Genomic DNA, 25,445 nt, shown 5'->3' with positions numbered 1-25,445 from the left:
TTTCAAACATTTTTCTCACCACATTCTATTCGGTATTCAATTACCTTTCATATTAGACAAAAACTAGCAAAATTGGATGAGATTTACTCGATTTATGTGCAAAATACACTTAGGGCCGAGGAGCGGCCTCAGTCCAAGGACCCAAATTTCAAACATTTTTCTCACCACATTCTATTCGGTATTCAATTACCTTTCATATTAGACAAAAACTAGCAAAATTGGATGAGATTTACTCGATTTATGTGCAAAATACACTTAGGGCCGAGGAGCGGCCTCAGTCCAAGGACCCAAATTTCAAACATTTTTCTCACCACATTCTATTCGGTATTCAATTACCTTTCATATTAGACAAAAACTAGCAAAATTGGATGAGATTTACTCGATTTATATGCAAAATACACTTAGGGCCGAGGAGCGGCCTCAGTCCAAGGACCCAAATTTAAAACGTTTTTCGCCACATTATATTCGGGCTTCGATTACCTTTCAAATGAAACAAAAATCACGAAAAAAGGATGAAATTTACTCGAGTTATATGCAAAATACACTTGGGGCCGAGTAGCCTTTCACTTCTAGGGCCCTAACTCACGGGCCATTCACCCGATTTTAATAAACTTTTTTTTCCTGGATCGGTATCAACATTATCTTTTGCCGTTTCATTTACATTTCCAACGTTTTTTTTGCCGTAAATATCCCCAAAAGACCTTAAAGCACTTAGGCGGCCCTAACTCACGAAGGGCCGACCTAAATATGCCCATCTTCGAACTTAGCCTCACTATTTTGACTATCTTTCAGGGGAAAAAAAAAATTTTGAAATCGGATTTGATTTACTCAAGATATCGACGTGACGGACAGACGGACAGACAAAATTTTTATTGCGGATTCGTCATCTATGAACATAGGCAAACACTTTGCCCTTACCGTCTGCTTCGAATTGCATCAATTACACACGGCATCGTAATCCTATAAGCCCCTTTGTACTTCGTACGGGGCTAAAAACAAAACGAAACGCACAGTCCTTAGCAACAATAAATGTTATATCAATCAGAGGATGCATTAAAGTAAAAAATCACAGCGAAATAAAAGGTTCGGCGACCGGCTGATGTGTTTATATTTTTTAAACGTTCACAATGGACGACAATTTGAGTAATTTGAGCAATTTGAGTAATTTAACTGATAATTCGAATGACATAATTGAAAGCGCTTCAAACTACATCTTTGATGAGAAAATTTTGAACTTTCAGTAAGGATCCCAGTCTCGACACGATTAAATTGTTTTGATGTGACGCGCTGCTGTGAAATTGGATGATTTAACTGTGAATTTTTCATCGGAAAATTTGTTCTTTTTCCAGACATTCGTTCGGTTATGACAGCAAACGCTTGTCAAATCTTTGTTTAATATCCGACAGCGTACTGGTCTTTGCTTCAGGCAATCTAATTCATTTCTTTGACATCGATACGAAGAAAATTCGGACACGGAAAACCGAAAATGACGGCGGAATCGGATACATTACGGTCAGTGTTGTAAATTTTACGCTACATGGGAGCTGCGGGAATGGACGAAGAAAACCCCGTTTAGACCATTATTTTTGTAATTTATAATTCGTTCAACTTGAAGTGTACTGTAGAATCTCACATGGGCATGAACGTCAACAGTATTTTATTCGTATTTGTACACTTCAATGGTCTAAAATAATGGCCAGAAGGTGGTTTTGTTGGTCCTTTCCCGCAGCTTCCATAGGTTAAGAGGTGGCGACGACTAAGTTATTTTGCTGGTTGACTCGTAGAAAAATCCCAACCCAATCTACAATCACATAATCATCGCGGAAAATGGTCCCGCAGCGGCTATCTACATCTATAAATTTCCCGAAATGGAAATGGTTTCGAAATGCCAGCAAGACGATACGGTTGAATATTCGTGTCTCGATTTTAATCCAGACGGAAGCATGATGGTCTCACAGACAGGCCCGCCGAAATTTTTTATCACAATTTGGAATTGGAAATCGTCGTCGATCATACTGAACACCAAATCCACCAAAAATGTCGTTTTTCGAGTCATGTTTTCGCTGTTCGATCCGTACCAGTTAACCACCTGCGGTCAAGGTCACATTCAATTTTGGAAAATATCGGAAACATTTTCCGGCCTGAAGCTGAAGAGCCAGATCGGACGTTTTGGTAAAACGACAATCAGCGACATATCGGCTATTTTTGCAATGGGGAACGGGCATGTGTTGTCCGGCAGTGAATGGGGCAATATTTTGGTGTGGGAAGAGGGACTGATCAAGTTCGAAGTTTGTCGCAAAGATCGAAGCACTTGTCATGCGAGTGGAATTACACAGATTGCATATAAGAATGGGGATGTCATGACAGTTGGATTAGATGGTTATGTGCGGATATGGTTTTGGGAAACTGTGAACAATGCTGATCCGCCAGACACGGATCCTTTTGTTCCAATCGAACCTACCTACGAGGTAACACGTCCATCCTTCAAGCACTTTGACTCTTGGTTGCATTACCTCTTTGTAGTTTCGAATCGGCGACGAAGAAAGTTGTTGCTCCTTGATGTCCTTGGTCCGAATAAATCCTCACGAAAATTGGTGGTATGCTCAAGATGGTAACGGCGGTATATGGAAATGTGACCTGAGTCTGGTAAATAGTCCAAGCTCTTCCGAAAGACTATTTCGCTGTCATTCGGGAAAAATCATTGGAATCGGAGTGTGTCCGTACCAGCCAATCATTGCAACATTGGGTGAAGATGGTCGATTGCACTTCTATGACTACGAATCGAAAGAATTGATGATGTGGAAGCAATTCCATTCGAATGGAAGATGTCTCATTTGGCTGGACACGGATGTAATAGACGTTCCGCTGAGAAAATGGAGAATTTTCAAAATTCATTTCCATCCCGCAGGTTGACCCGAGTGGACGAATTTTGATTCTGGGCTTTGCTGATGGTGTTATACGAGTTGTGGCAGCAGATCTTGACCAAACAGATATCGCCGAGCCTGTTCGTCTGATTCAAGCCATTAAACCCCATAAAAGTGACGTCAGCAGAATATCGATGAATAACGGGAAAACTCTGCTCATTTCCGGTTCGACTGACCGAACCATTTTCATCTTCCAAATTCGAAAAGAGCTTCCCAATGTTACGCTAGAACCGGTCGGTTTCATCGCTACGCCATCAGGGGTGACGGCATTCAGTTGGAAGCCTCAATCGGTACGGCTTGAGACCGACATCGAATTTTCTGCTTCAATTCAAAACGTTTTCTCATTGCAGTTCGCTACTGCTCTGGCAGGATGTGAACATGGCGACATTTTACAATTCGAAATCACCGAAACGGATCTACTCCACTCGAGTGAAACGTATCAGTTGAATGGGATCAAGATGATTCAAACGAAATTCAAGTCGGTCAAGTCGCAAATCAACCGGGATCGTCAGTTGAGGCGAATTAAGCAGCGCAAAGCCGGAAAGCGATTAATGAAAGTCAGAAAGCTGAAAGATCTACGTCGAGCGAATCCGGATGTTCGCATAGACGAGGCGACATTTTTGGGTAATCAATTTCCGTTCATTCAGTTCTGGCAGATGTAGTTTCAGTCGTTTCTGATTGAAGTCAGTCCGTTCTCTAATTTGCAGAGGATTCCGAGTCCGAGGAAGAAGTGGAACCACTGCATATTCCGAAGGTCGGCAACCCCGTACTGTGGATTCGCTATACGACTTCAGATACGATTTGGATGACTGTCGGGGAATACGATTGTGGATACGTCTACGAGTACGACATCAACAACAGCGATCCGCTGCACTGCATCGAACTGAAGCGTGCGGTCGAGATGGAAGTGAATAGTTTCCTGCAAATGTAAGTCGTTTGTTGCAGCACGTTCGCAATGTATTAAAGGCGATGATGGTTCTTTCAGCAATGACTTCCTAATCTTCGGAATGAGTAACGGATCGTTACGCATCCACAAAATCCATCAAGATTTTCGAAATCTTACCAATTTCATCGAGATTAATATGCACGACCGAATGAATGGCATAATCAATCATATCGCTCTGTCGCGCGACTCACAATTCCTATTCACGGTCGGAAATGACAGCAACATTTTCAGTTACAAGAACAATATTCCCGGGACGCAGAGAGTATCCAGCCGAAAATCAGCTCCCTCCACATCAATGGAGTCGTTCGCAATGGTCGAAGATATTACGGATCCGCTGAGTCTTACATTGGAAGAGCAACGGATCAAGCACAATATCGACAAAGTCAATCAAATCGCCGATGTCAACAAGGCGAAAATGAAGAAAATTATCGCCGACTACAAAGTGGAGTTTCTCGACATTGTGCGACGCAATGCCTTACTCAAAGCATCGATGCAATTGGACCTGAAAACGGTGAATTTAGACGATCGCATAACGGCTGACATTCAGAAGCGATTGGACGAAGAAATGGAATTGGTGGAACGACGGAAAGCCTACGAAGTGGAGAAGTGTAAGCTGCTGACGAAGAAAGTTAAGGACTTCTATATCAGCCCGTTGCAGGAATTGCCCATTGAACTACATGGAATTAAGTGAGTGTAGGAATCTATAGCTTACCTTTACATTACAGACCCTGATCCAATTCCCACACAACGCCAACTTTTCCTTATAAAGTGACCTCGTGTTACCTCAATAAAATTCAGAAAGAAACCACAAAAATGGTTAGATATCCCTGCAGTTCTATAGTTACAGGATAGGGAAGACATTGGACCATGAAAAAGTCATGATGTTCTCGCAAACTAAATATCCCAACAAAAATCTCTTCGAGAAAAGTGTGACGCAGTCTTTGAAGTACAATTTCTAAAATGAATGATATCGCTAGAGTTGACGCTTTCAGCTTCGTTACGCAAAAATTAAATTATACACCCAATTAGTTCAAACAAGCTGGCTTAGTTTTTCTCATCATCTGCCAAATAATTTTTACCAAAAAAAATTTGACTGGAAACAACCAAAAATTTACCGAAAAGGTCTGCGTCGCAGGAACAGACCTACAAAAAAATTTATCTGCCACATGCCACATTACAGCTCTAATTCAAAAATTTGACGAAATTCGAAAATTTGACGAAAATTAAAAATTTGACGAAATTCGAAAATTTGACGAAAATTGAAAATTTGACGAAATTCGAAAATTTGACGAAAATTGAAAATTTGACGAAAATTGAAAATTTGACGAAATTCGAAAATTTGACGAAATTCGAAAATTTGACGAAAATTGAAAATTTGACGAAATTCGAAAATTTGACGAAAATTGAAAATTTGACGAAATTCGAAAATTTGACGAAAATTGAAAATTTGACGAAAATTGAAAATTTGACGAAAATTGAAAATTTGACGAAATTCGAAAATTTGACGAAAATTGAAAATTTGACGAAATTCGAAAATTTGACGAAATTCGAAAATTTGACGAAAATTGAAAATTTGACGAAAATTGAAAATTTGACGAAATTCGAAAATTTGACGAAATTCGAAAATTTGACGAAATTCGAAAATTTGACGAAAATTGAAAATTTGACGAATAAAGTAACTCTATCTGCAACCATGTAAGAAATATCTCCAAACCCCCAATTGACCCACCCATTTCCATTTTTCGACATTTTTCGCATATGCCCCTCTGTTCTACTCGTAAAACTCGTCTCAGGACTTTGCCGAAGAAAGTGACTCTCTATCTCTCATAATCGCAAAAATATTAGTCCTTTCATCCTACGCTCGAGTAGCTCAAAATTTGGTCCCTCTGACCACTCTAGCTCAACCAGATCTGCACCAATTTTTCTAATTATTTTTTCGATTCGTTTGGCGAATACCTTTCATTTGACGGGTCTCACGCCTCAGTAGGTTTCAAAACAGCTGAGCTACAGCCGAAAACGCGTTCCCGACCCTCGAAAACCGCACTCAGAAACAACTTCGAGGCCAATAAAACAAAATTCTGATTTTTCCTGGGGTAATGGCGTATCACATTTTCATTTTTATGCCCACCCTGAGGCTCCTGCAAAATTTCATGGAGATTGGCTGACTAGTTTCCGAGATCGACCGTCGATAGATAGATAGAAACATACAGTGTAAGTTGAAAGATTTTGATTGTTTGGGAAAAGTCAATTTGGTGCATTTTGTATGAAAAGTGACCAATTTCAAAACGATGTATCTCCGGCAATTTTAAACCTACATAGTCGAGTGATAGCTCGTTTTGCTCGTATTTGAAGCGAGAATATGAGAATAGGTTTTGTGGTGATAAAGTCCAAAGGGCAGAAACTGAAATGTTCGGCTATACATAGTTGCCGCGTCTCAAAAAAAATGTCTTCGTTCTTTTTTTTGGGGGTTAGACTGCGTCAAGTCCTCCGCTATCGCTCCGGACATGATTCCGAAATTTTCGTTCCAGAACAAATACGACCCTGAAGAGTTTCCGGGTCATGAAAATCCGTGATGAACTGACCACTCAAAAGAATCCATTCGATAGAGATGTGGGAAAGGAGGGAAAAGACGGGTAATTCAGATTATTTGAATCAGTTAGAAATTGTGGCCGTAACTGAAATCTTACCAAGGACACTTCACGAACCGAAAACGTCTCTCACAACCGTAACTGACGAGGATGGCATAATGATCTTTTTGAATGAGTTCGAGAGCCGCAATAGTGAGCTCAAATTTGAATTGCAAATGAAGCGACTTTGGGAGAAATATTGTCACCGGAAAATGGACGAGAAGAACAAGAGCATAGAGGTAAGGCATGGGGTTTGTCTGGCGTGATTTCTCTACTAAAAAAAAATCCGGCATTTATGTGAACCTCTTACTAATCAATTTCGTATGCTGTTTAGTGGACAAATATGACGGCAGTTATGCCCGATCTGGACAAAAACGATCCAGAAGATATCCGTGCACTCAAAATGGCCGAATCACAAATCGGCGACTATAAGCTCAAAAGATTTTCGGTCTACGTTCGCAACATCGATAACCGGACAACGACAAGCGCTAAATTCCAGGAGATTTTAAATGTTCGCACAGAAATCGATTCTATCCGACGGAACTTTAATCGACGCGCATTCGAATTGAGAAACGCAAAAGAGAAATTGGTTTCGTATGCACAAGTCAAGTTGGGCGAGCTTGGTGAGATTCATTTGTTGCTGCAGCCGCACGCGAGAAAAACCATTTCGGTCATTCCGCAAATGGTGGACGATAAGGAGTTTCCGCAGAAAGTTTTCGATGTAAGCGGGTGCTTTTTTAGGGTCGGGTGATTCGCTGATCGATTTCATTGCAGGAACTGGAAAACTTTGACAGAATCAATCCCGAACCACAGGCCGAGGACTCAAAGGCTGCTGAAAAGAAAATCGATTTTTCAGTCATACTCTCACGCGTACTCGATTTCCAAGAGATTTCGTCCAATGAAGGTATCGTGATTGATTGAATTGTGTGAAACGTCGTCCATTCACACAAATTTCTCCGCCTAAAGCCATTGACCTTTTTCCAGAAAAAAGCTCTTGGGAGCGAGAGCTGACGCAGCTCAAACAAATCGAGTTAGAATTCCGTCAAAATCAGATCATCAAAGACGTTGATTCTCGCATCGACCAATTCGATGCGGATCTGAACGAACTGAAACAGACCCGGCTGCAAACCGAAACCGACCTGAAATTGTTGGAAATTCGACTTATTTCGCTGAATCAGGAGCTGTGTATCGTTAAAGACTTTGAGCGAATCGAAAACCATCTCATCGATCAGGTGGAAACCGGTGAACGTGAGTATGCCAACGTCGTGCAGACAATGGACGATTTGAATCAGGAAATTGTGGCGCACAATCGGAAAATCAGAACTAACATCGAGCTGATGGCCAGCATAAGTCAACAGTTCAGTGGCAGCGTGGCCAACAACAAGTACACGAAATTTTTGTCCAAAGTTTTTAAGAGAAAACCGCCAAAGGAGAGGAAGAATGGAGATGACGAAGAGGATGAAGGTTTTCGAGATTTTCTTTGTTCCAAATCATTGTTTGAGCCAATCAATTTTCCCCCACGGTTAGATTCGTCGGAAGATTCATCGGACTCATCGGATGACGATGACATCAGTTTAAATTCGAAAACCGACATCGGTGCATTGTACTTTGACGAGAATGTTTGTCCCAAGGATTGTGACCGAAATCTGTATGATCTCACCATGAAGTTACGTTCGCGACGGCAGAGCCTTGAATTGAGTAACCGGTCCTCGCAGACCGAAATCGAAACCATTAAGAAAACTCTGACGACTTTGGCCAAAAAACTGACGGACCATGAGAAGCAGTTGGCTGTGTACAATGGTGACCTGATGGCGTGTATGGTTCGTCGGTTCGGTTGTTTGAATGAGCGCAACCGTTCTCAGTAAATTGAACATTTTGCAGAAAGAGAAACAGAGCATGATCAACGATGTGAACCACTTGGTGATACTGAGATCACATCAACTGCAACACTTTACCACCAAATCAGAACTGTTTGCCGTTGATAAGAGCATCGTTTTCGACGTTTCCGTTTTCAATAAATTGTTTGCCAGGGTCGGCGAATTGGAACTGGAGACAATTGAGTCGCAGCGGAAGCACAGGTTTTCTGTTTTGCTAGAATGGCATCAACGGCCATCATTCCATAACTCTGTCTCTTTACAGAGTCAATATCATACACTTGGCTCGCATGAACACCGACTGCCGTTACATGGAAGGGCATATATGCGAGCTGAACAGGGACCTGCAACAGGCGATGGTTAAGAAATTCGGGATGTCAGTGAATTTGGACGAATTGCAAGAGACCATACTGAATCGGTTCGCGTTCATGATTCGATCGAATTTCGAAGATATCAAAAAGGAATATGCCAAGAAGGCGGATGAACTGAAGGTAAGCTTGCTCTAACTCGATATTTTACTAAATTAGTCGTGAGCCGATTTTCGTCGGAATTGAAAAGATGTTCTGAACGTGGTTGGTTGATAACAGTTCGCCAGTGCATGTCGACTAATACACCGTTCGTTTAAACGGATGCCATTTCTGTTAAAATTGCCTTCTGACTCAGGCAGTTCACAGTTTTTAAACTCGGAATCTTTCAGAGCGTTCTGTCAGACAAAAAAACGGAACTACAGCAGCACGTTCTGCAAGTGATCGAAAAACTGAACATTCTGGCTGTTCTGGAAGAAGACCGAAATTACATCAACAATGTACTGCAGTCACAACAAAAGACAGAGAAACTTCGGTCCACAAGACCGCCAGTGAATGTGAAACAAGACGTAGCCAAACTGCAAGAGATTTCACAGCAGCAATTGCAAACTATTGCGGTAAATAATCGATTTCTAGGGAAAATATACGTGATGCTTGGATCGGGTCGAGTTCGGTCTGACAGGAACCCGAACTGGAGCAAAATTTCTGGTTCGAGCCGAACTTCACCTGAACCTGAAAACTTCGATTTCGGGTTCGCCCCGAGCTGAACCTGAAATTTTCCGCGATTTTTTTTTAATGTAAAAATTGGGTTATCCGATCGATAACTTCAGGTTCACGTGCAGTTCGGGTCGAACCTGAAATTTATGCTAAGGTTCTGGTTGAACCAATTCAGGTTCGAGTTGAACAAATTCACGATCGGGTTGAGCCCGAAATCGAAAACTTAAGGTTCACGTGCAGTTCGGGTCGAACCTGAAATTTTTGCCAAGGTTCTGGTTCGAGTTGAACAAATTCAGGTTCGGATCGAGTCCGAAATCGAAAACTTCAGGTTCACGTGCAGTTCGGGTCGAACCTGGAATTTATGCTAAGGTTCTGGTTGAACCAATTCAGGTTCGAGTTGAACAAATTCAGGATCGGGTTGAGCCGGAAATCGAAAACTTAAGGTTCACGTGCAGTTCGGGTCGAACCTGAAATTTTTGCCAAGGTTCTGGTTCGAGTTGAACAAATTCAGGTTCGGATCGAGTTCGAAATCGAAAACTTCAGGTTCACGTGCAGTTCGGGTCGAACCTGAAATTTATGCTAAGGTTCTGGTTGAACCAATTCAGGTTCGAGTTGAACCCGAAATCGAAAACTTAAGGTTCACGTGCAGTTCGGGTCGAACCTGAAATTTTTGCCAAGGTTCTGGTTCGAGTTGAACAAATTCAGGTTCGGATCGAGTCCGAAATCGAAAACTTCAGGTTCACGTGCAGTTCGGGTGGAACCTGAAATTTATGCTAAGGTTCTGGTTGAACCAATTCAGGTTCGAGTTGAACAAATTCAGGATCGGGTTGAGCCGGAAATCGAAAACTTAAGGTTCACGTGCAGTTCGGGTCGAACCTGAAATTTTTGCCAAGGTTCTGGTTCGAGTTGAACAAATTCAGGTTCGGATCGAGTTCGAAATCGAAAACTTCAGGTTCACGTGCAGTTCGGGTCGAACCTGGAATTTATGCTAAGGTTCTGGTTGAACCAATTCAGGTTCGAGTTGAACAAATTCACGATCGGGTTGAGCCCGAAATCGAAAACTTAAGGTTCACGTGCAGTTCGGGTCGAACCTGAAATTTTTGCCAAGGTTCTGGTTCGAGTTGAACAAATTCAGGTTCGGATCGAGTTCGAAATCGAAAACTTCAGGTTCACGTGCAGTTCGGGTCGAACCTGAAATTTATGCTAAGGTTCTGGTTGAACCAATTCAGGTTCGAGTTGAACAAATTCAGGATCGGGTTGAGCCGGAAATCGAAAACTTAAGGTTCACGTGCAGTTCGGGTCGAACCTGAAATTTTTGCCAAGGTTCTGGTTCGAGTTGAACAAATTCAGGTTCGGATCGAGTTCGAAATCGAAAACTTCAGGTTCACGTGCAGTTCGGGTCGAACCTGGAATTTATGCTAAGGTTCTGGTTGAACCAATTCAGGTTCGAGTTGAACAAATTCAGGATCGGGTTGAGCCGGAAATCGAAAACTTAAGGTTCACGTGCAGTTCGGGTCGAACCTGAAATTTTTGCCAAGGTTCTGGTTCGAGTTGAACAAATTCAGGTTCGGATCGAGTCCGAAATCGAAAACTTCAGGTTCACGTGCAGTTCGGGTCGAACCTGGAATTTATGCTAAGGTTCTGGTTGAACCAATTCAGGTTCGAGTTGAACAAATTCACGATCGGGTTGAGCCCGAAATCGTAAACTTAAGGTTCACGTGCAGTTCGGGTCGAACCTGAAATTTTTGCCAAGGTTCTGGTTCGAGTTGAACAAATTCAGGTTCGAATCGAGTCCGAAATCGAAAACTTCAGGTTCACGTGCAGTTCGGGTCGAACGTGAAATTTTTGCTCATGTTCGGTTCGAAATCCTGTTTGGGCAACCTGATTTGAAACGGCCAACCCGAACCCGATCCGAAACCTTCAGTGGGCAGTCAATAAGGAACATTTAATCTCCTTGCAGGACTTGGAAAAGGAAATCTACACGCTACGACTGAAAGCGAAACCTTTCGGCACTCCGAACAACGACAATCCGTTTGCGAACAATATCAATCTTCACATCGATGGATACGATGACTGCAACACCAAGTCAAGTACTAGCACAACCGGAATGAACAATAAACTGATCATTTCCCATCTCGTGGCCAATTTCTTCGGATGCAAAAGCACCACCAAAGAACCGAGACATGCCCAAAGCGACATTGATCACATAAGCCAATTTCTATACGACTCCATCCAAAGCCTCAATTTCGACGAAATGGAGCAGAGTATTGCGGCTCTAGTGGAAAGTTTCCAGAAACGTTTGCCACGCAACTGGTACGACAAGTGTTCGGCCACCCAAATTGCCCTGTTCATTCAGGACGTCTTTCGGAAGGTACATTTGCATTCGTACGACGATCAAACCGATTTCGAGCCGGAGGAATTGCTTTACGGCATCGTTCAGGACGTTAAGGACTCCATCTCACCGACTCATCCGGATTACGGACAGAAATTCTACACGGAATTGTTTACGAATCTGTTGCACAATATGCGCATCGAAGATCTGCTGAACAGTGACGTTCTGAGCGTGTTGATGTCCATTCTGTTGCAGCACGTGGGAACGATTAGTGTGTCCGGCGAAATGGAGAAACGAATTTTCTCGGCGTTGACGGATAGTTTGTTGGTGGCGTCGAACGATAATGTCGATGTTGCGGCGCTGAAACAATTGACCGATTACGTGTTCAATGCGATGAGAAATAAAAGAAGATAAATTCGGACTCGAGAAACGTTTATATAATTCCATCGAAATGAACAGGGGCCGAGTCGTCTTCCAACAAATTAAATTTAATATTTTATGGATCGTTAAGCCCTCATCTCCCTTGAGTGAGACTGTGTGGTTTTTAAGTGTCCGAGTCCATCTTATGTCCCGCAAAATATTCCACCAATTCGTCATAGTTGTAAGCCTGAATCAGCTTCACCAAGTCGGGTATTTTTGACCGGACATTCATTCCCTTCACCTTAAATCGATCAATGAAGCAATCGGTGAGCAAGCCTTCAATTTGATCCGCAACGTCGACATCATTTTTGTACGTCGCCCTGATGACGTCTTTCTGGCTCAAAATTTGCCGATATTCGGGACAGAGACAATTGAAATCCTCTTCGCTACGTATGTCCAGATCCATCAACGCCAGCAACAGTTTATGGTTTTGCTTCTTTCGATTGCATTCGACCAGTCGCGGTTCGATCAGTTTGATCATGAATCCGATGCTCAATTCGTTGATGTCTGAAAAGATTATTGTCGGTTGGTAGAAGGTTGACAAAGGTTTTGGGGAGATTTTCCCTTCTAGCCCAAGTTGGGAAAGGTCATCACGCTCTTTAGAAGATTTTATCAGACAATGGAATGTGGTAGATGAGGAGGAACCAGTAGTACCGGTAAAAGCCCGGTCTTAGTGTAATACGAAAAACTCGAACATCTCGAGGAAGGCCCACCTACATTTCATGGAAATAAAATTTTCTGTCCAACTCACACTTTGGGACAATGAGCCAAAAAATTGACCCGGAAAAACCGCTAACTTCGGAACCGTTTTCCCTGGCCATTTCAAATCAGATTTTAATAAAATTAGGGATATTTTAAAGCTAGTGGCTATCAAGCGCAACCGGTCGAGCTTATACCTGTGGATGGAACATTTGGTATCAGCGACTCTAATGTCAATTGAATAGAATAATAGAATTCTGTGAACTAGCCTTTAGGGACCTCAAACGTTCCCAAAATTAGGAAAAAAGCTTATAGAAGTACTGGTCATTCTAGAGTTCTAGCATTATGAAGTAGGTGGACCCTTTGGAGTGTTAAAATTCTAGGAACTGTCCTCCAGACACCTAAATCTTTCCTTAAATCCAGAGAAGACTTGAAAAAAACTGCTGGAAATGTTAGTTTTCCTAGGGTTCTAGCTTTGGGAAGAAGATAGACCTTTCGCAGTAATGGAATTCTAGGAACTGACCTCTAAACACATCAATCTATCCTCAAGTCCAGAAGAAAGTTGGAAAAAACCGATGAAAGTACTCACCATCCTAGAGTTCTAGCACAGGGAAGAAGGGTGACCCTTCGGAGAGATGCAATTCTAGAAACTGACATCTAAACACATCAATATTTCCTCAAATCCAGAGGAGACAACAAAAAAACTGCTAGAAATACAGGTTTTCCTTGAGTTCTAGCTTTGGGATGCATTTGGGAAGACTCAGACCCAGTCATATAGTTACATATCATTCAGAGGTATCATAGTCTTGTAATTTCTTCCGTAGGTGGACCCTTTCGAGTGTTTAAATTCTAGGAACTGTCCTCCAGACACCTAAATCTTTCCTTAAATCCAGAGAAGACTTGAAAAAAACTGCTGGAAATGTTAGTTTTCCTAGGGTTCTAGCTTTGGGAAGAAGATAGACCTTTCGCAGTAATGGAATTCTAGGAACTGACCTCTAAACACATCAATCTATCCTCAAGTCCAGAAGAAAGTTGGAAAAAACCGATGAAAGTACTCACCATCCTAGAGTTCTAGCACTGGGAAGAAGGGTGACCCTTCGGAGAGATGCAATTCTAGAAACTGACATCTAAACACATCAATATTTCCTCAAATCCAGAGGAGACAACAAAAAAACTGCTAGAAATACAGGTTTTCCTTGAGTTCTAGCTTTGGGATGCATTTGGGAAGACTCAGACCCAGTCATATAGTTACATATCATTCAGAGGTATCATAGTCTTGTAATTTCTTCCGTAGGTGGACCCTTTCGAGTGTTTAAATTCTAGGAACTGTCCTCCAGACACCTAAATCTTTCCTTAAATCCAGAGAAGACTTGAAAAAAACTGCTGGAAATGTTAGTTTTCCTAGGGTTCTAGCTTTGGGAAGAAGATAGACCTTTCGCAGTAATGGAATTCTGGGAACTGACCTCTAAACACATCAATCTATCCTCAAGTCCAGAAGAAAGTTGGAAAAAACCGATGAAAGTACTCACCATCCTAGAGTTCTAGCACTGGTAAGAAGGGTGACCCTTCGGAGAGATGCAATTCTAGAAACTGACATCTAAACACATCAATATTTCCTCAAATCCAGAGGAGACAACAAAAAAAACTGCTTGAAATACAGGTTTTCCTTGAGTTCTAGCTTTGGGATGCATTTGGGAAGACTCAGACCCAGTCATATAGTTACATATCATTCAAAGGTATCATAGTCTTGTAATTTTTTCCGTAGGTGGACCCTTTGGAGTGTTAAAATTCTAGGAACTGTCCTCCAGACACCTAAATCTTTCCTTAAATCCAGAGAAGACTTGAAAAAAACTGCTGGAAATGTTAGTTTTCCTAGGGTTCTAGCTTTGGGAAGAAGATAGACCTTTCGCAGTAATGGAATTCTGGGAACTGACCTCTAAACACATCAATCTATCCTCAAGTCCAGAAGAAAGTTGGAAAAAACCGATGAAAGTACTCACCATCCTAGAGTTCTAGCACTGGGAAGAAGGGTGACCCTTCGGAGAGATGCAATTCTAGGAACTGACATCTAAACACATCAATATTTCCTCAAATCCAGAGGAGACAACAACAAAAAAACTGCTAGAAATACAGGTTTTCCTTGAGTTCTAGCTTTGGGATGCATTTGGGAAGACTCAGACCCAGTCATATAGTTACATATCATTCAAAGGTATCATAGTCTTGTAATTTCTTGAGTAAAAATCGTTCAAATCGTTCGAAACGCTTATTAATTCTTACAATTTTCAGTGAACAAAACTTGTGAGAAAAGTACTGTTGCTTCCTAGAGCTGTGGCGCCCTATTCTTTAATATGTCAGAGCTCGGCCAGCTATCGTTGGTAGGGTATGAAATTACCTTTCCAAAAAGCACACACACGTCAAAACTGAATAAGAAATGGCCACGGAAATGAGTCTCAAAGTTAGCGGTTTTTTTGGGCTACTTTTCTGGGAATCCTCCATAGACCAGGCAGTTCTGGTCACTTCACAAAAGGAGTTGTTCTATGACTGTTAGGTATCGGATCAACGCTTCCGAAACCGTTGAGACGACTAACAAATATTTTGATTTGACGGAGATATTGTATTCGGTGAGTTCTAGCGTTGGGAGCGAGGTGAAGCATCACAAGATGAAGAAATTCGATGAACCGTCAAAAACATCAAACTTATTCTGAATCCTGAAGGGAACGAAAAAAAAATTGGTTCCACGAGTTCTAGCACTGGAAGCGAGGTGGAACCGTAAGGAATAGCCCAGCTTTGAGAACCTACCTACGAAAATCTCAGAATGTAAATCCAGAAGAAAGTTAAAAGAAATTGTAGAAAATCCTTGTCTTCGCTAAGTTCTAGCACTGGGAATGAGTGTGAGCCTTCTGGAACGGCGGAAGTGAGGAGCTGACTTAGAGACAACTTCAGCCTACTTGTCGTACAGAAAATAACTGAGAAGTAAGGGAATGTATCTTGAAAAAGAAGTAGATGCAGAATAAGTACTTTCGGCTCTGATACCTACTGTTCCATCCATAGGTGTAAGCTCGGCCGGCTTGATAGCACTAGTCACTAGCTTTCAAATGACACCAATTTTATCAAAATCGGATTTGAAATGGTCAGGGAAAACGGGTTCAAAGTTAGCGACTTTTCGGGAAAACGCTCATGGCCCAAAGTGTGAGTTGGGCAGATTTTTTTCATAAAATGTAGGTAATAGGTGGGCCGTTCGATCAAAAACAAATCAGGCAAATATCAAATTCTCGAGTTTTTCGTTTTACTCTAAAAATGGTTTTTTTTACCGGTATTACCGGTTCATTACCGCAGCGGTAATAAAAATTGTGTTCGCAGGAAACTTTATCCCCTCTACAACATTCCGTTGTCAATTTTTCTTTAAGCCTTCGACAGAGCGGAATGACATATCGACAAGGATTATCCTTACTCGTCGAAATCTCCAACGTTATCCGCTTCTTTGTGGCATTTTTCGTGATGATATCCTTCAGTATGGACAGAGTGGTAATGTTCTCCGTTTTAAATTCAGCCTGACCTTTACTGCAATTCGATAAATTAAATTTTTCAAATGCACATCTACTGTCCTACCAACCCGACCTACCAATACTCGCACTTCAGCATTGTGCCGGAGAACACGTTCTGGAAATAGTAGACAGCTTTTTCATTGCCAACGGTTTGATACTTTTCCGGCACTTCCGGTATGCAATACCCAATCCAATTATGCATTTCCGCCTGACTGAACGATCCCTTTAACGTTAGCGTATTGTACGGTCTGCGGATGGAAATCACCCTTAGCGAATCGACATCGCGACAAAACGTTTAACTCCATAGCCCTACCTTGTCTCATCGATAGTGTGTATCCGAAAATGCATGGACAACGGTCGAATGATGTACTTTCGCATCTGAGAAACTTTCGGCTGCAGACTCGGTGTAATGAAACAGTTCAGCTTGCCGTGTTGACCCTCGATTGTGCGCAATTTCAAGTCGACCCGGTTGGTGTCGATTTGGCAGCGGTACGTAGCGAGAAATTGATTTGAGCTCTAGGAAATGGCATCGAAAAATGTTTAGCAAAAGTGGCAGGCACTATCGAGGGCTTACTAGTCGGAATTTCAATTCTCAAAAATTATTAAAAATCCTAAAAATTGCCGAAAACTGCGAGGAAAATTCCATAACATTCCTACAACTCTTACAGTTAAAGGAGGTGAAATTTCAGCATAAGCTTGCTTCAGCTGTTGTTCAGCTGATCTACACAAACAATCAAATACTTATTTGTAAATCAAATACTAACACTCGCGTGTGTAGGCTCAACCGCAGAGCCTAATATTTGGGAATCGTTTTTGAGAATTTTTGGGATTTTAGGGAATTTTTGTGAATTTAGGGAATTTTTGGGAATTTTTAGGAATTTTTAGGAATTTTTGGGAATTTAGGGAATTTTTGGGAATTTTTAGGAATTTTTGGGAATTTAGGGAATGTTTGGGAATTTAGGGAATTTTTGGGAATTTTTGGGAATTTTGGGAATTTAGAGAATTAATTCCCAAATATTAGGCTCTGTTCAACCGTATAAACAGTTTTGATAGTATGTGTGGATCGGCTGAAAAACAGCTGAAGAAAATTCATGCTGAAAGACTGCCTCTGACTGTAAATTTCCTAAAAGATTCCTCAAACTCTTGCAGCTAAGGGCAGTGAAATTTCAGAATGAATTTTCTTCAGTTGTTTTTGGGACACTTCTGCTTCCTCGCCACATTTTCATCTCTGCTGTTGTTTCCATTTAAACAAGCCGACGCTCATCCTATGATTCACGACGCAAGTTCCAGTTTTGTCGACTACTGAGCCAAGGTATTTTTGAACCTTGTGCATTTCGACGATCACTACAACTGGATATGGGGCTTGTGGATCACTAAATGGCAGGAACATGTACTCAGTCTTTGACTCGCTAACTCTCAACCTGTGTTTTTCAAGTATTTTTTACCTATTGTCAAACACTTGCTCAAACACTTGCTGAAGCTTCGCTACTCTGTCACTTGCTACGCCAACGTCGTCAGCGAATAGTATGCTCAGCAAGTGCTCTTGCAATCCTTTAGATGTAAGAAAGTTAATGGCAAGGAAGAAGAGCAGTGGGCTGAGTACGCTGCTTTGTAGTACTCCAAGTAGCCCAAAGAAAGGCTCCCCAATTTCAGCTGTGCATCTAATCTTAGTAAATACATCTTTGTACATGTCCATTATGATCATGTCCGGAGCGATAGCGGAGGACTTGACGCAGTCTAACTTCCAAAAAAAGAACGAAGAACATTTTTTGAGACGCGGCAACTATATATAGGCGAGCATTTAAGTTTCTTTTCTTTGGCCTGTATCACCACAAATCCTATTCCATCTTATTCTCGCTTCAAATACGAGCAAAACGAGCTATCACTCGACTATGTAGGTTTAAAATTACCGGAAATACATCGTTTTGAAATTGGTCACTTTTCATACAAAATACACCAAATTGACTTTTCCCAAACAATCAAAATCTTTCAACTTACTCTGTATGTTTCTATCTATCTATCTATCGACGGTCGATCTCGGAAACCAGTCAGCCAATCTCCATGAAATTTTGCAGGAACCTCAGGATGGGCATAAAAATGAAAATGTGATACGCCATTACCCCAGGAAAAACCAGAATTTTGTTTTATTGGTCTCGAAGTGGTTTCTGAGTGTGGTTTTCGAGGGTCGGGAACGCGTTTTCGGCTGTAGCTTAGCTGTATTGAAACCTACAAAGGCGTGCGACCCATCAAATAAAAGGTATTCGTAACACGATTCAAACAAAAAAATAATTAAAAAAATCGAGGCAGATTCGTTAGAGCTAGAGTGATTAGAGTGACCAAATTTTGAGCTAATCGAGCGTAGGATGAAAGGACTAATATTTTTTTGGGTTATGAGAGATAGAGAATTACTTTCTTCGGCAAAGTCTCAGAGTTTTACGAGTAGAACAGAGGGGCATATGTGAAAAATGTCGAAAGTTGGAAATGGAAGGGTCAATTATGTTTTGGTCAATTATGTTATGGTGGCAGATAGAGAGTTACTTTCTTCGGCAAAGTCTCAGAGTTTTACGAGTAGAAAAGAAGGGCATTTGTAAAAAATGTCGAAAGTTGGAAATGGGTGGGTAAATTGGGATTTTGGAGATATTTCTTGAATGGTGGCAGATAGAGAATTACTTTCTTCGTCAAATTTTCGAATTTCGTCAAATTTTCGATTTTCGTCAAATTTTCGATTTTCGTCAAATTTTTGAATTTCGTCAAATTTCCGAATTTCTGTTATAAACTGTTATAAAAAGCAGTGTTCTAAAACTTCTAAAACGACTGATATCCCAACAAAAATCTCTTTGTGACGCAGTCTTTGAAGTACAATTTCTAAAATGAATGATATCGCTAGAGTTGACGCTTTCAGCTTCGTTACGCAAAAATTAAATTTTACACAATTTTAGTTCAAACAAGCTGGCTTAGTTTTTCTCATCATCTGCCAAATAATTTTTTACCAAAAAAAAATTTGACTGGAAACAACCAAAATTTTACCAAAAACATAGCTAACGCCGACCCGTACGAAACACCTATTCGTGTCAAAAGCCTTTAAAATCACTTACATTATCCACTCTTTGCCTTGTTATCATATACAACTAAATTGCCGGAGGCAATATAGACAGCCCCGTACGAAGACAAATTTCATAAATTCCTATTTAAACAGCTATATACCGCTATATTTACCTATATTTCACTGTAAATAAACATTTCACAGAGGAATATATGCTATTATATAGCTCTATATGCCTGTATATAGCTCAATATAGCTGTATATAGGTATATATAGATGTCCGTATATGGAATCCCTGAAACCCCACACACATAACAAATTATTTCCATGTTAACAGAAACTATCTAAGTACAAATTTTCCCACTTTATATCACTTTTAATAAAATCCAATATGGCCGCCGGCAGCCATTTTGTTAGGAGACCGGAAATAGTACCGACGCTTTACATTCGTTAATACCTTTCAAACAAAAAAAAATTCATGAAATTCGGTCAAAATTTACTCGAGATATTGTCAAAATACACCACGTTCACTGTACGGCCGAGTAGCCAGATAAGAGCTCACTCCAAGAGACCTAGCTCACGCTCCGGAGAACATAATTTCATAAACTTTTTCCCCCTGATTGGTACGGTCAATACCTATCTAATAAAGCTAAAACGAACGAAATATGTTGAAATGTGGCCGACCTACTAGCAAAAACTGCTTGCCGCCCTGTGCCTGGTTCACACCAAGGGGTCTAACTCACGAGTCGGTCATCCGATTTCCATAAACTTTTTTTTTGTCGATCGGTATTGTAAATACCTTTTATTTGACGTATCACTTACAAGTTTAACGTTTAAATGTCCGGAGATATCTTCGAAAAACCGTAAAGCACTTATTGGGCCACAGCTCGGGAGGGGTCGATCCAAAATCACTCTTCTTCGAACTTAGCCTGTCTTTTGACATTACCAAACGGGAAAAAAAAAGATCGGATGCGTTTTACTCAAGTTATCGTGCAGACAGACAGACGGACAGACGGACATTTTTTTTCGCGGATTTGGCATCTCTAGACAAGCACAATAGGTTTCCCCTTACTCAGGGAGTCCAATTCGACGTGTTACAAACGTATGCGTAAACCTATAAGACCCCAGTACTTCGTACGGGTCTAAAAATCTGCGTCGCAAAGTAGCAGATTATCAGGAACAGACCAGCAAGAAAATTTATCTGCCACATGCGACGCAGATTTTTAGCCCCGTACGAAGTACAAAGGGGCTTATAGGATTACGATGCCGTGTGTAATTGATGGAATTCGAAGCAGACGGTAAGGGCTAAGTGTTTGCCTATGTTCATAGATGACGAATCTGCAATAAAAATTTTGTCTGTCCGTCTGTCCGTCTGTCACGTCGATATCTTGAGTAAATCAAATTCCCTGAAAGATAGTCGAAATAGTGAAGCTAAGTTCGAAGATGGGCATATTCGGGTCGGCCCTTCGTGAGTTAGGGCTACCTAAGTGATTTAAGGTCTTTTGGTGATATTTATGGCAAAATAAACGATGGAAATGTAAATGACACGGCAAATGATAGGTATTGTCAATACCAATCCAGGAAAAAAAAGTTTTTTAAAATCGGGTGAGTGGACCGTGAGTTAGGGCCTTAGAAGTGAAATGCTACTAGGGCCCTACGTATATTTTACATATAACTCGAGTAAATTTCATTCGTTTTTCGTAATTTTTGTTTCATTTGGAAGGTAATCAAAGGCCGAATAGAATGTTGTTGAAAAAAAAAATGGGTCCTTGGACTAAGGCCACTACTAGGGCCCTATGTGTATTTTACATATAACTCGAGCAAATTTCATCCGTTTTTCGTAATTTTTGTTTCATTTGGAAGGTAATCAAAGGCCGAATAGAATGTAGTTGAAAAAAATTTAAATTTGGGTCCTCGGACTGAGGCCGATACTAGGGCCCTATGTGTATTTTACATATAACTCGAGCAAATTTCATCCGTTTTTCGTAATTTTTGTTTCATTTGGAAGGTAATCAAAGGCCGAATAGAATGTAGTTGAAAAAATTTTAAATTTGGGTCCTCGGACTGAGGCCGATACTAGGCCCTTCAAAAAATAAAATTTTAGGGCGATTTGAAATTTTTGTTTCATTTGAAAGGAACGTCGTACGGGGCTTCGTAATTGCGCTATGCGCAATTTGTAAGATGTACACATTACATAATAATTTTACTTTAACTACATTAACCGGCGCAATAGGCTTACGGTCAAAGTAGGGTGACAGACGCACTAGGGTCACGTACGCAATAGATATACGGGTTTGTACGGGGCTCAGTCGCAGCAAACGCTCCGACTGTTCTGATGGCTCGTTTTGGTTAAATTTTGGTTGTTTCCAGTCAAATTTTTTTTTGGTAAAAAATTATTTGGCAGATGATGACGAAAACTAAGCCAGCTTGTTTGAACTAAAATTGGGTGTAAAATTTAATTTTTGCGTAACGAAGCTGAAAGCGTCAACTCTAGCGATATCATTCATTTTAGAAATTGTATTTCAACGACTGCGTCACACTTTTCTCGAAGAGATTTTTGTTGGGATTTGAACGAATTGCTGTAGCACTCCATGGCTACGTAGTGCGGTCCAGATTCGTTCCTAGTGAACGCTTCGTTTAACAATGTGTTGAAATAATTTTGCCATCCTTCTGTGAACCACACAAACAATCAAAACTGTAAAATTCCTACAAAATTCCTAATTCTCAAGACAGAATTCCCGAAAAAATTCCGAATAATAAGACCTGGTCCCAAGGTCTGTTTACCATGACGCTGCATTTACTGAAACTGATAACGGCCGTATTTTTGTCCATATCCAAAAGCTTTATCGGTACATCGCTTTGCAGCAGAACAAATTCGATTGGCGCTGGAATTTCGATGGACAAATTGTACGATGCATCCTCTTTCGATAACACCATCTAAAGGAAAGGTGTGTGCCGTTACTTTGAGTGCCGTAATACGTAGATCACCTCACAGAGGCGACACTTTATCTTTGATGATTTTATGCAAACAAAAATCGCCTACCGAATCGTTGACCGCCAACATTGGAATGGCGGATATACCATCCGACATCAATTGAGTCGATTCTTTGTATCGTTCTCTTTCCCTTATTGCCACAGTTAGTAGATCTTCAATTTCAACCCTGCAAATAACGTTCGACATCAATATTCACATGCTGGCTCCGCTGGACGGCCAACGATCTCACTTCAATTTGTCGATCCTTGCTTTGGTGTCCAATGAGGAACTGGCTGCGTTATTGTCACTCAAACTCGTTTTGATGCACTGTGTCGTCAATCCGAACACTCGTCCGGTGTATGTGCACACGATAATTTCCGTATAGCCATTTGCACCGACGCAACCACCCTGAATGCTCGAAATACTTTCCTGATAATTCTAAAATGAAATGAAATTTAGCTTCTGTCCGATGTTTGGCTGTGCGAGTCACAACGTCGCAAAATATCTCTCTGATTTCGGTGTCAATTTCACTGTCCGCCAACGGAAGGCTGAACACTTGCACCGTCCCATCTCGTCGTCCAACGATCAAATCATCTTTTCCCGAACCGCACATATCGTACGTGTCGATTGTTGTGACGGCTGAACTATTTTCCGATGAATTAACCAAAGTTTCCTCCTTAACTGGAACGGAAAATGTGTTAAGTGTCTGCTGGTGAGACTTTATGTGCTTCGCATACTCTCCGATCCCAAGTGACCGATGTAGTACATGACTATTTTCCCGTCCGCAAAACCGCACACAAATTTATCCCCACGTCCTTGCGGTATGTGCAAAACAGTCGGAACGCTGTCTAGTTCGATTGTCTGACGCACGCGACTGTTTTCCAACAGTCGAATTACCCTTCCCGAACAGGCCAACACTGTAATGATTCGAGTGGACTGCGTGCGTCCGTTCAGTTTTTCGGTTCATTTTCTTTTTGCGTCTAACACTTACGTTGGATGGACACAAAGCCGCCACATCCACTATTGTATCTCCACACAAATAGGTGCCGATTTCTTTCGCCTCGCGATAGTGGCTGTAGACATGATTTCCACACAGTAATAGATCAGCTCCGCTTACGAACCTAGGTTTAAGCGCAAAATTGGTCAATGCCCATTCGACTGGAGTGACACTCTTGAAGAGCTCAAACTTTCGAAGGAGTTTATGACTCTCAAAGAGTTGAAACTACATGGGGGCTCCCACGATTTGAGTATGGAAACCGTAAGCCTTACATTGATTTGATTGGTTCAGCTGCATTCATTTCCAGTTGAAAAAACAATTTCTTCTTCTTGTTGAATCCCAAAACCTTATTATCCATTGCAACGAATATTTTGTCCACTGTGCGTGCAATATAAGCAGTTACGTTACAAGTGGGAGGATTTTCTTTTTCATTTTATCGATTCGGCAACTCACTTGCATTCACACTGCCACCTAATTGAATTGCAGTTATTTTATCCATCGGCAAAGTTTTAAACGAAATGTGCAAATCGTTCTTTTTGATGGAAAACAATTGTAGTACTCCATCCTGATCGCCGACAGCCACCTAAGTGGAATAAAGTACAAACGAAAATTGATTCTGTGTTTTCAACGAACTCGCCCGGTGTAAATATAACTTGTTACCTGCTGTTGTTGCTTGTACGAATTGGGCAACAACTTTAACGAATTTCGCAGGTTCGTACCGACGAAACAATAGTCTACTCGATTCAGTTCAAGATTCATATTTATGTTTTCGAATGGCTTTTCCGTTCACTCACAAAGAATTAGACTCCGAGCCGCGAATATATCGCGAAAACGTTTCTTGTTGTGTGTTTGCCTTACGAATGTTTCCACGGCAACAAACGTGTAGGTTCTTAATGATGAAAACGGTAATCGAAAACCATATAAATGTTTCGTCGCTTCTTTTTCGTACAAAGGCAAAAATGCAGTATAGGTGAACAGGGGGGATCGGCGATTTTTTGACTGTGAATGGTAGAGAAATGTCCCCTGACACCATTTCAGGCGAAATTAGGGCGCGGAAAGCAATTTTAATTTTGTCACTTTGTATAAGGAAAATTAATTTGAGTCAAAGAAAAATATTGTTTGTACAAGGAAAATAAAAAAAAATAAAATTGCTTCCCTAATTTCGCCTGAAATGGTGTCAGGGGACATTTCTCTACCATTCACAGTCAAAGAATCGCCGATCCCCCCTGTTCACCTATACTGCATTTTAGCCATATGCGATGTGATGATTGAGTGATGTAGAATACTTTATTTTATTTTTACCTTTTTTTATTTCGTGAAGTATTTTCTGGTCACTCATCCAAGTACTAACCGCGACGAATGATGCTTAACTTTCGATTTGGACTTCCAACGACGTTACGCTTGCTGCTACGTCTGATATGTATTGGTAGTTCTAATTTTGAACCGTTGTTTAATTTCTTAAACTGTAAGAGTAGTCTCATTGTGAATATGCTCCCAGACCGCTTAAGACTAAACGGGTATTCTCTTTTAGAATATTTTTTGTTGGACTTCGGCTCGAGCTGCAAACTCCACACTCGTCAACATAAAAATCTCCAAACCAGCAGGTATGCTATTTTACTCGCTAAGCCCTTGGAAAATGAAATTTACCACAAATGTCATCAGGTAATGACTCATTTTTCAGGGGTGCAGCGAGTAAAATATGTTTTTGAGACTTGTGAGTGTACTCGATTGCGGAAAAGTATTTTACTATACGTGCGAGAGTGTATTGGTGTGAATGTAATGGTAATATATAACAGGGAATGATCATTACACGAAATTTGCACCAACACACTCTCGCGTTCATAGTAAACTAGCATACAGCTATATGAAGTATATAACTCGAAATGTACTACCACTCGGGCAAGCCCTCGTGTGTGTACATGTCTCGTTATATACTTCATATATCTGCAATCTACTATTTCTTCTCGAAATTTGACCGGTGAGACCGGTAAGTGCACTCATTTTAACAAAATAGTACACGCAAAAAAAGGAAATTTCGGATG

At 41.0% G+C, this 25,445-nt stretch overlaps 2 protein-coding genes and 2 long non-coding RNA genes across 5 annotated transcripts in view; 2 read left to right on the top strand and 2 right to left on the bottom strand.

Moving 5' to 3' along the window:
- The window catches only part of LOC119074357, a 226,636-nt gene that overhangs the window by 14,409 nt on the left and 186,782 nt on the right, over positions 1–25,445 (bottom strand). The gene's annotated exons all lie outside the window — the stretch shown is intronic.
- On the top strand, positions 1,065–12,157 carry LOC119074317 (cilia- and flagella-associated protein 44). 2 transcript variants are annotated; one of them, XM_037180375.1, is made up of 18 exons: positions 1,065–1,240; positions 1,350–1,512; positions 1,785–2,468; positions 2,524–2,850; positions 2,909–3,214; positions 3,275–3,548; positions 3,632–3,851; positions 3,910–4,557; positions 6,399–6,503; positions 6,562–6,736; positions 6,832–7,218; positions 7,272–7,401; positions 7,482–7,961; positions 8,025–8,317; positions 8,379–8,575; positions 8,637–8,862; positions 9,069–9,293; positions 11,354–12,157. In XM_037180375.1, exons 1-18 carry the CDS (start codon positions 1,128–1,130, stop codon positions 12,137–12,139), a joined length of 5,739 nt encoding a protein of 1,912 aa, XP_037036270.1. In that variant the 5' UTR covers positions 1,065–1,127; the 3' UTR covers positions 12,140–12,157. The 2 variants fall into 2 exon arrangements, with proteins under 2 accessions (XP_037036270.1, XP_037036269.1); XM_037180374.1 differs by having other exon boundaries at positions 7,464–7,961.
- Positions 12,251–24,236, bottom strand: LOC119074329 (Bardet-Biedl syndrome 7 protein homolog). Its single transcript, XM_037180411.1, has 13 exons — positions 24,064–24,236; positions 23,857–23,986; positions 23,676–23,781; positions 23,398–23,527; positions 23,144–23,342; positions 22,900–23,087; positions 22,657–22,844; positions 22,476–22,593; positions 22,217–22,369; positions 16,703–16,905; positions 16,467–16,637; positions 16,296–16,405; positions 12,251–12,652 (listed from the first exon to the last, which is right to left on the bottom strand). Exons 1-13 carry the CDS (start codon positions 24,160–24,162, stop codon positions 12,270–12,272), a joined length of 2,178 nt encoding a protein of 725 aa, XP_037036306.1. The 5' UTR covers positions 24,163–24,236; the 3' UTR covers positions 12,251–12,269.
- On the top strand, positions 14,646–15,146 carry LOC119074356. Its single transcript, XR_005087183.1, has 2 exons — positions 14,646–14,710; positions 14,978–15,146. It is a non-coding gene; the product is annotated as an uncharacterized LOC119074356 (long non-coding RNA).

The sequence above is a fragment of the Bradysia coprophila genome, unplaced genomic scaffold (assembly GCF_014529535.1).
Source record: "Bradysia coprophila strain Holo2 unplaced genomic scaffold, BU_Bcop_v1 contig_151, whole genome shotgun sequence".
Taxonomy (NCBI): domain Eukaryota; kingdom Metazoa; phylum Arthropoda; class Insecta; order Diptera; family Sciaridae; genus Bradysia; species Bradysia coprophila.
Note: the sequence above shows the minus strand (reverse complement) of the source record. Positions and strands in the feature narration are given on the sequence as shown.

Excerpts from the sequence above, each read along its gene's own strand:
- LOC119074317 (XM_037180374.1), top strand. The coding sequence starts at position 1,128 with ATGGACGACAATTTGAGTAATTTGAGCAATTTGAGTAATTTAACTGAT. Across the intron at positions 1,241-1,349 it reads GAGAAAATTTTGAACTTTCA|ACATTCGTTCGGTTATGACA; the intron begins GTAAGGATCCCA and ends TTCTTTTTCCAG. Across the intron at positions 7,219-7,271 it reads TTCCGCAGAAAGTTTTCGAT|GAACTGGAAAACTTTGACAG; the intron begins GTAAGCGGGTGC and ends ATTTCATTGCAG.
- LOC119074329 (XM_037180411.1), bottom strand. The coding sequence starts at position 24,162 with ATGAATCTTGAACTGAATCGAGTAGACTATTGTTTCGTCGGTACGAAC. Across the intron at positions 22,370-22,475 it reads TGTTGGCGGTCAACGATTCG|ATGGTGTTATCGAAAGAGGA; the intron begins GTAGGCGATTTT and ends CCTTTCCTTTAG. Across the intron at positions 16,906-22,216 it reads TCAGTAAATGCAGCGTCATG|AGCTCAAATCAATTTCTCGC; the intron begins GTAAACAGACCT and ends GCCATTTCCTAG.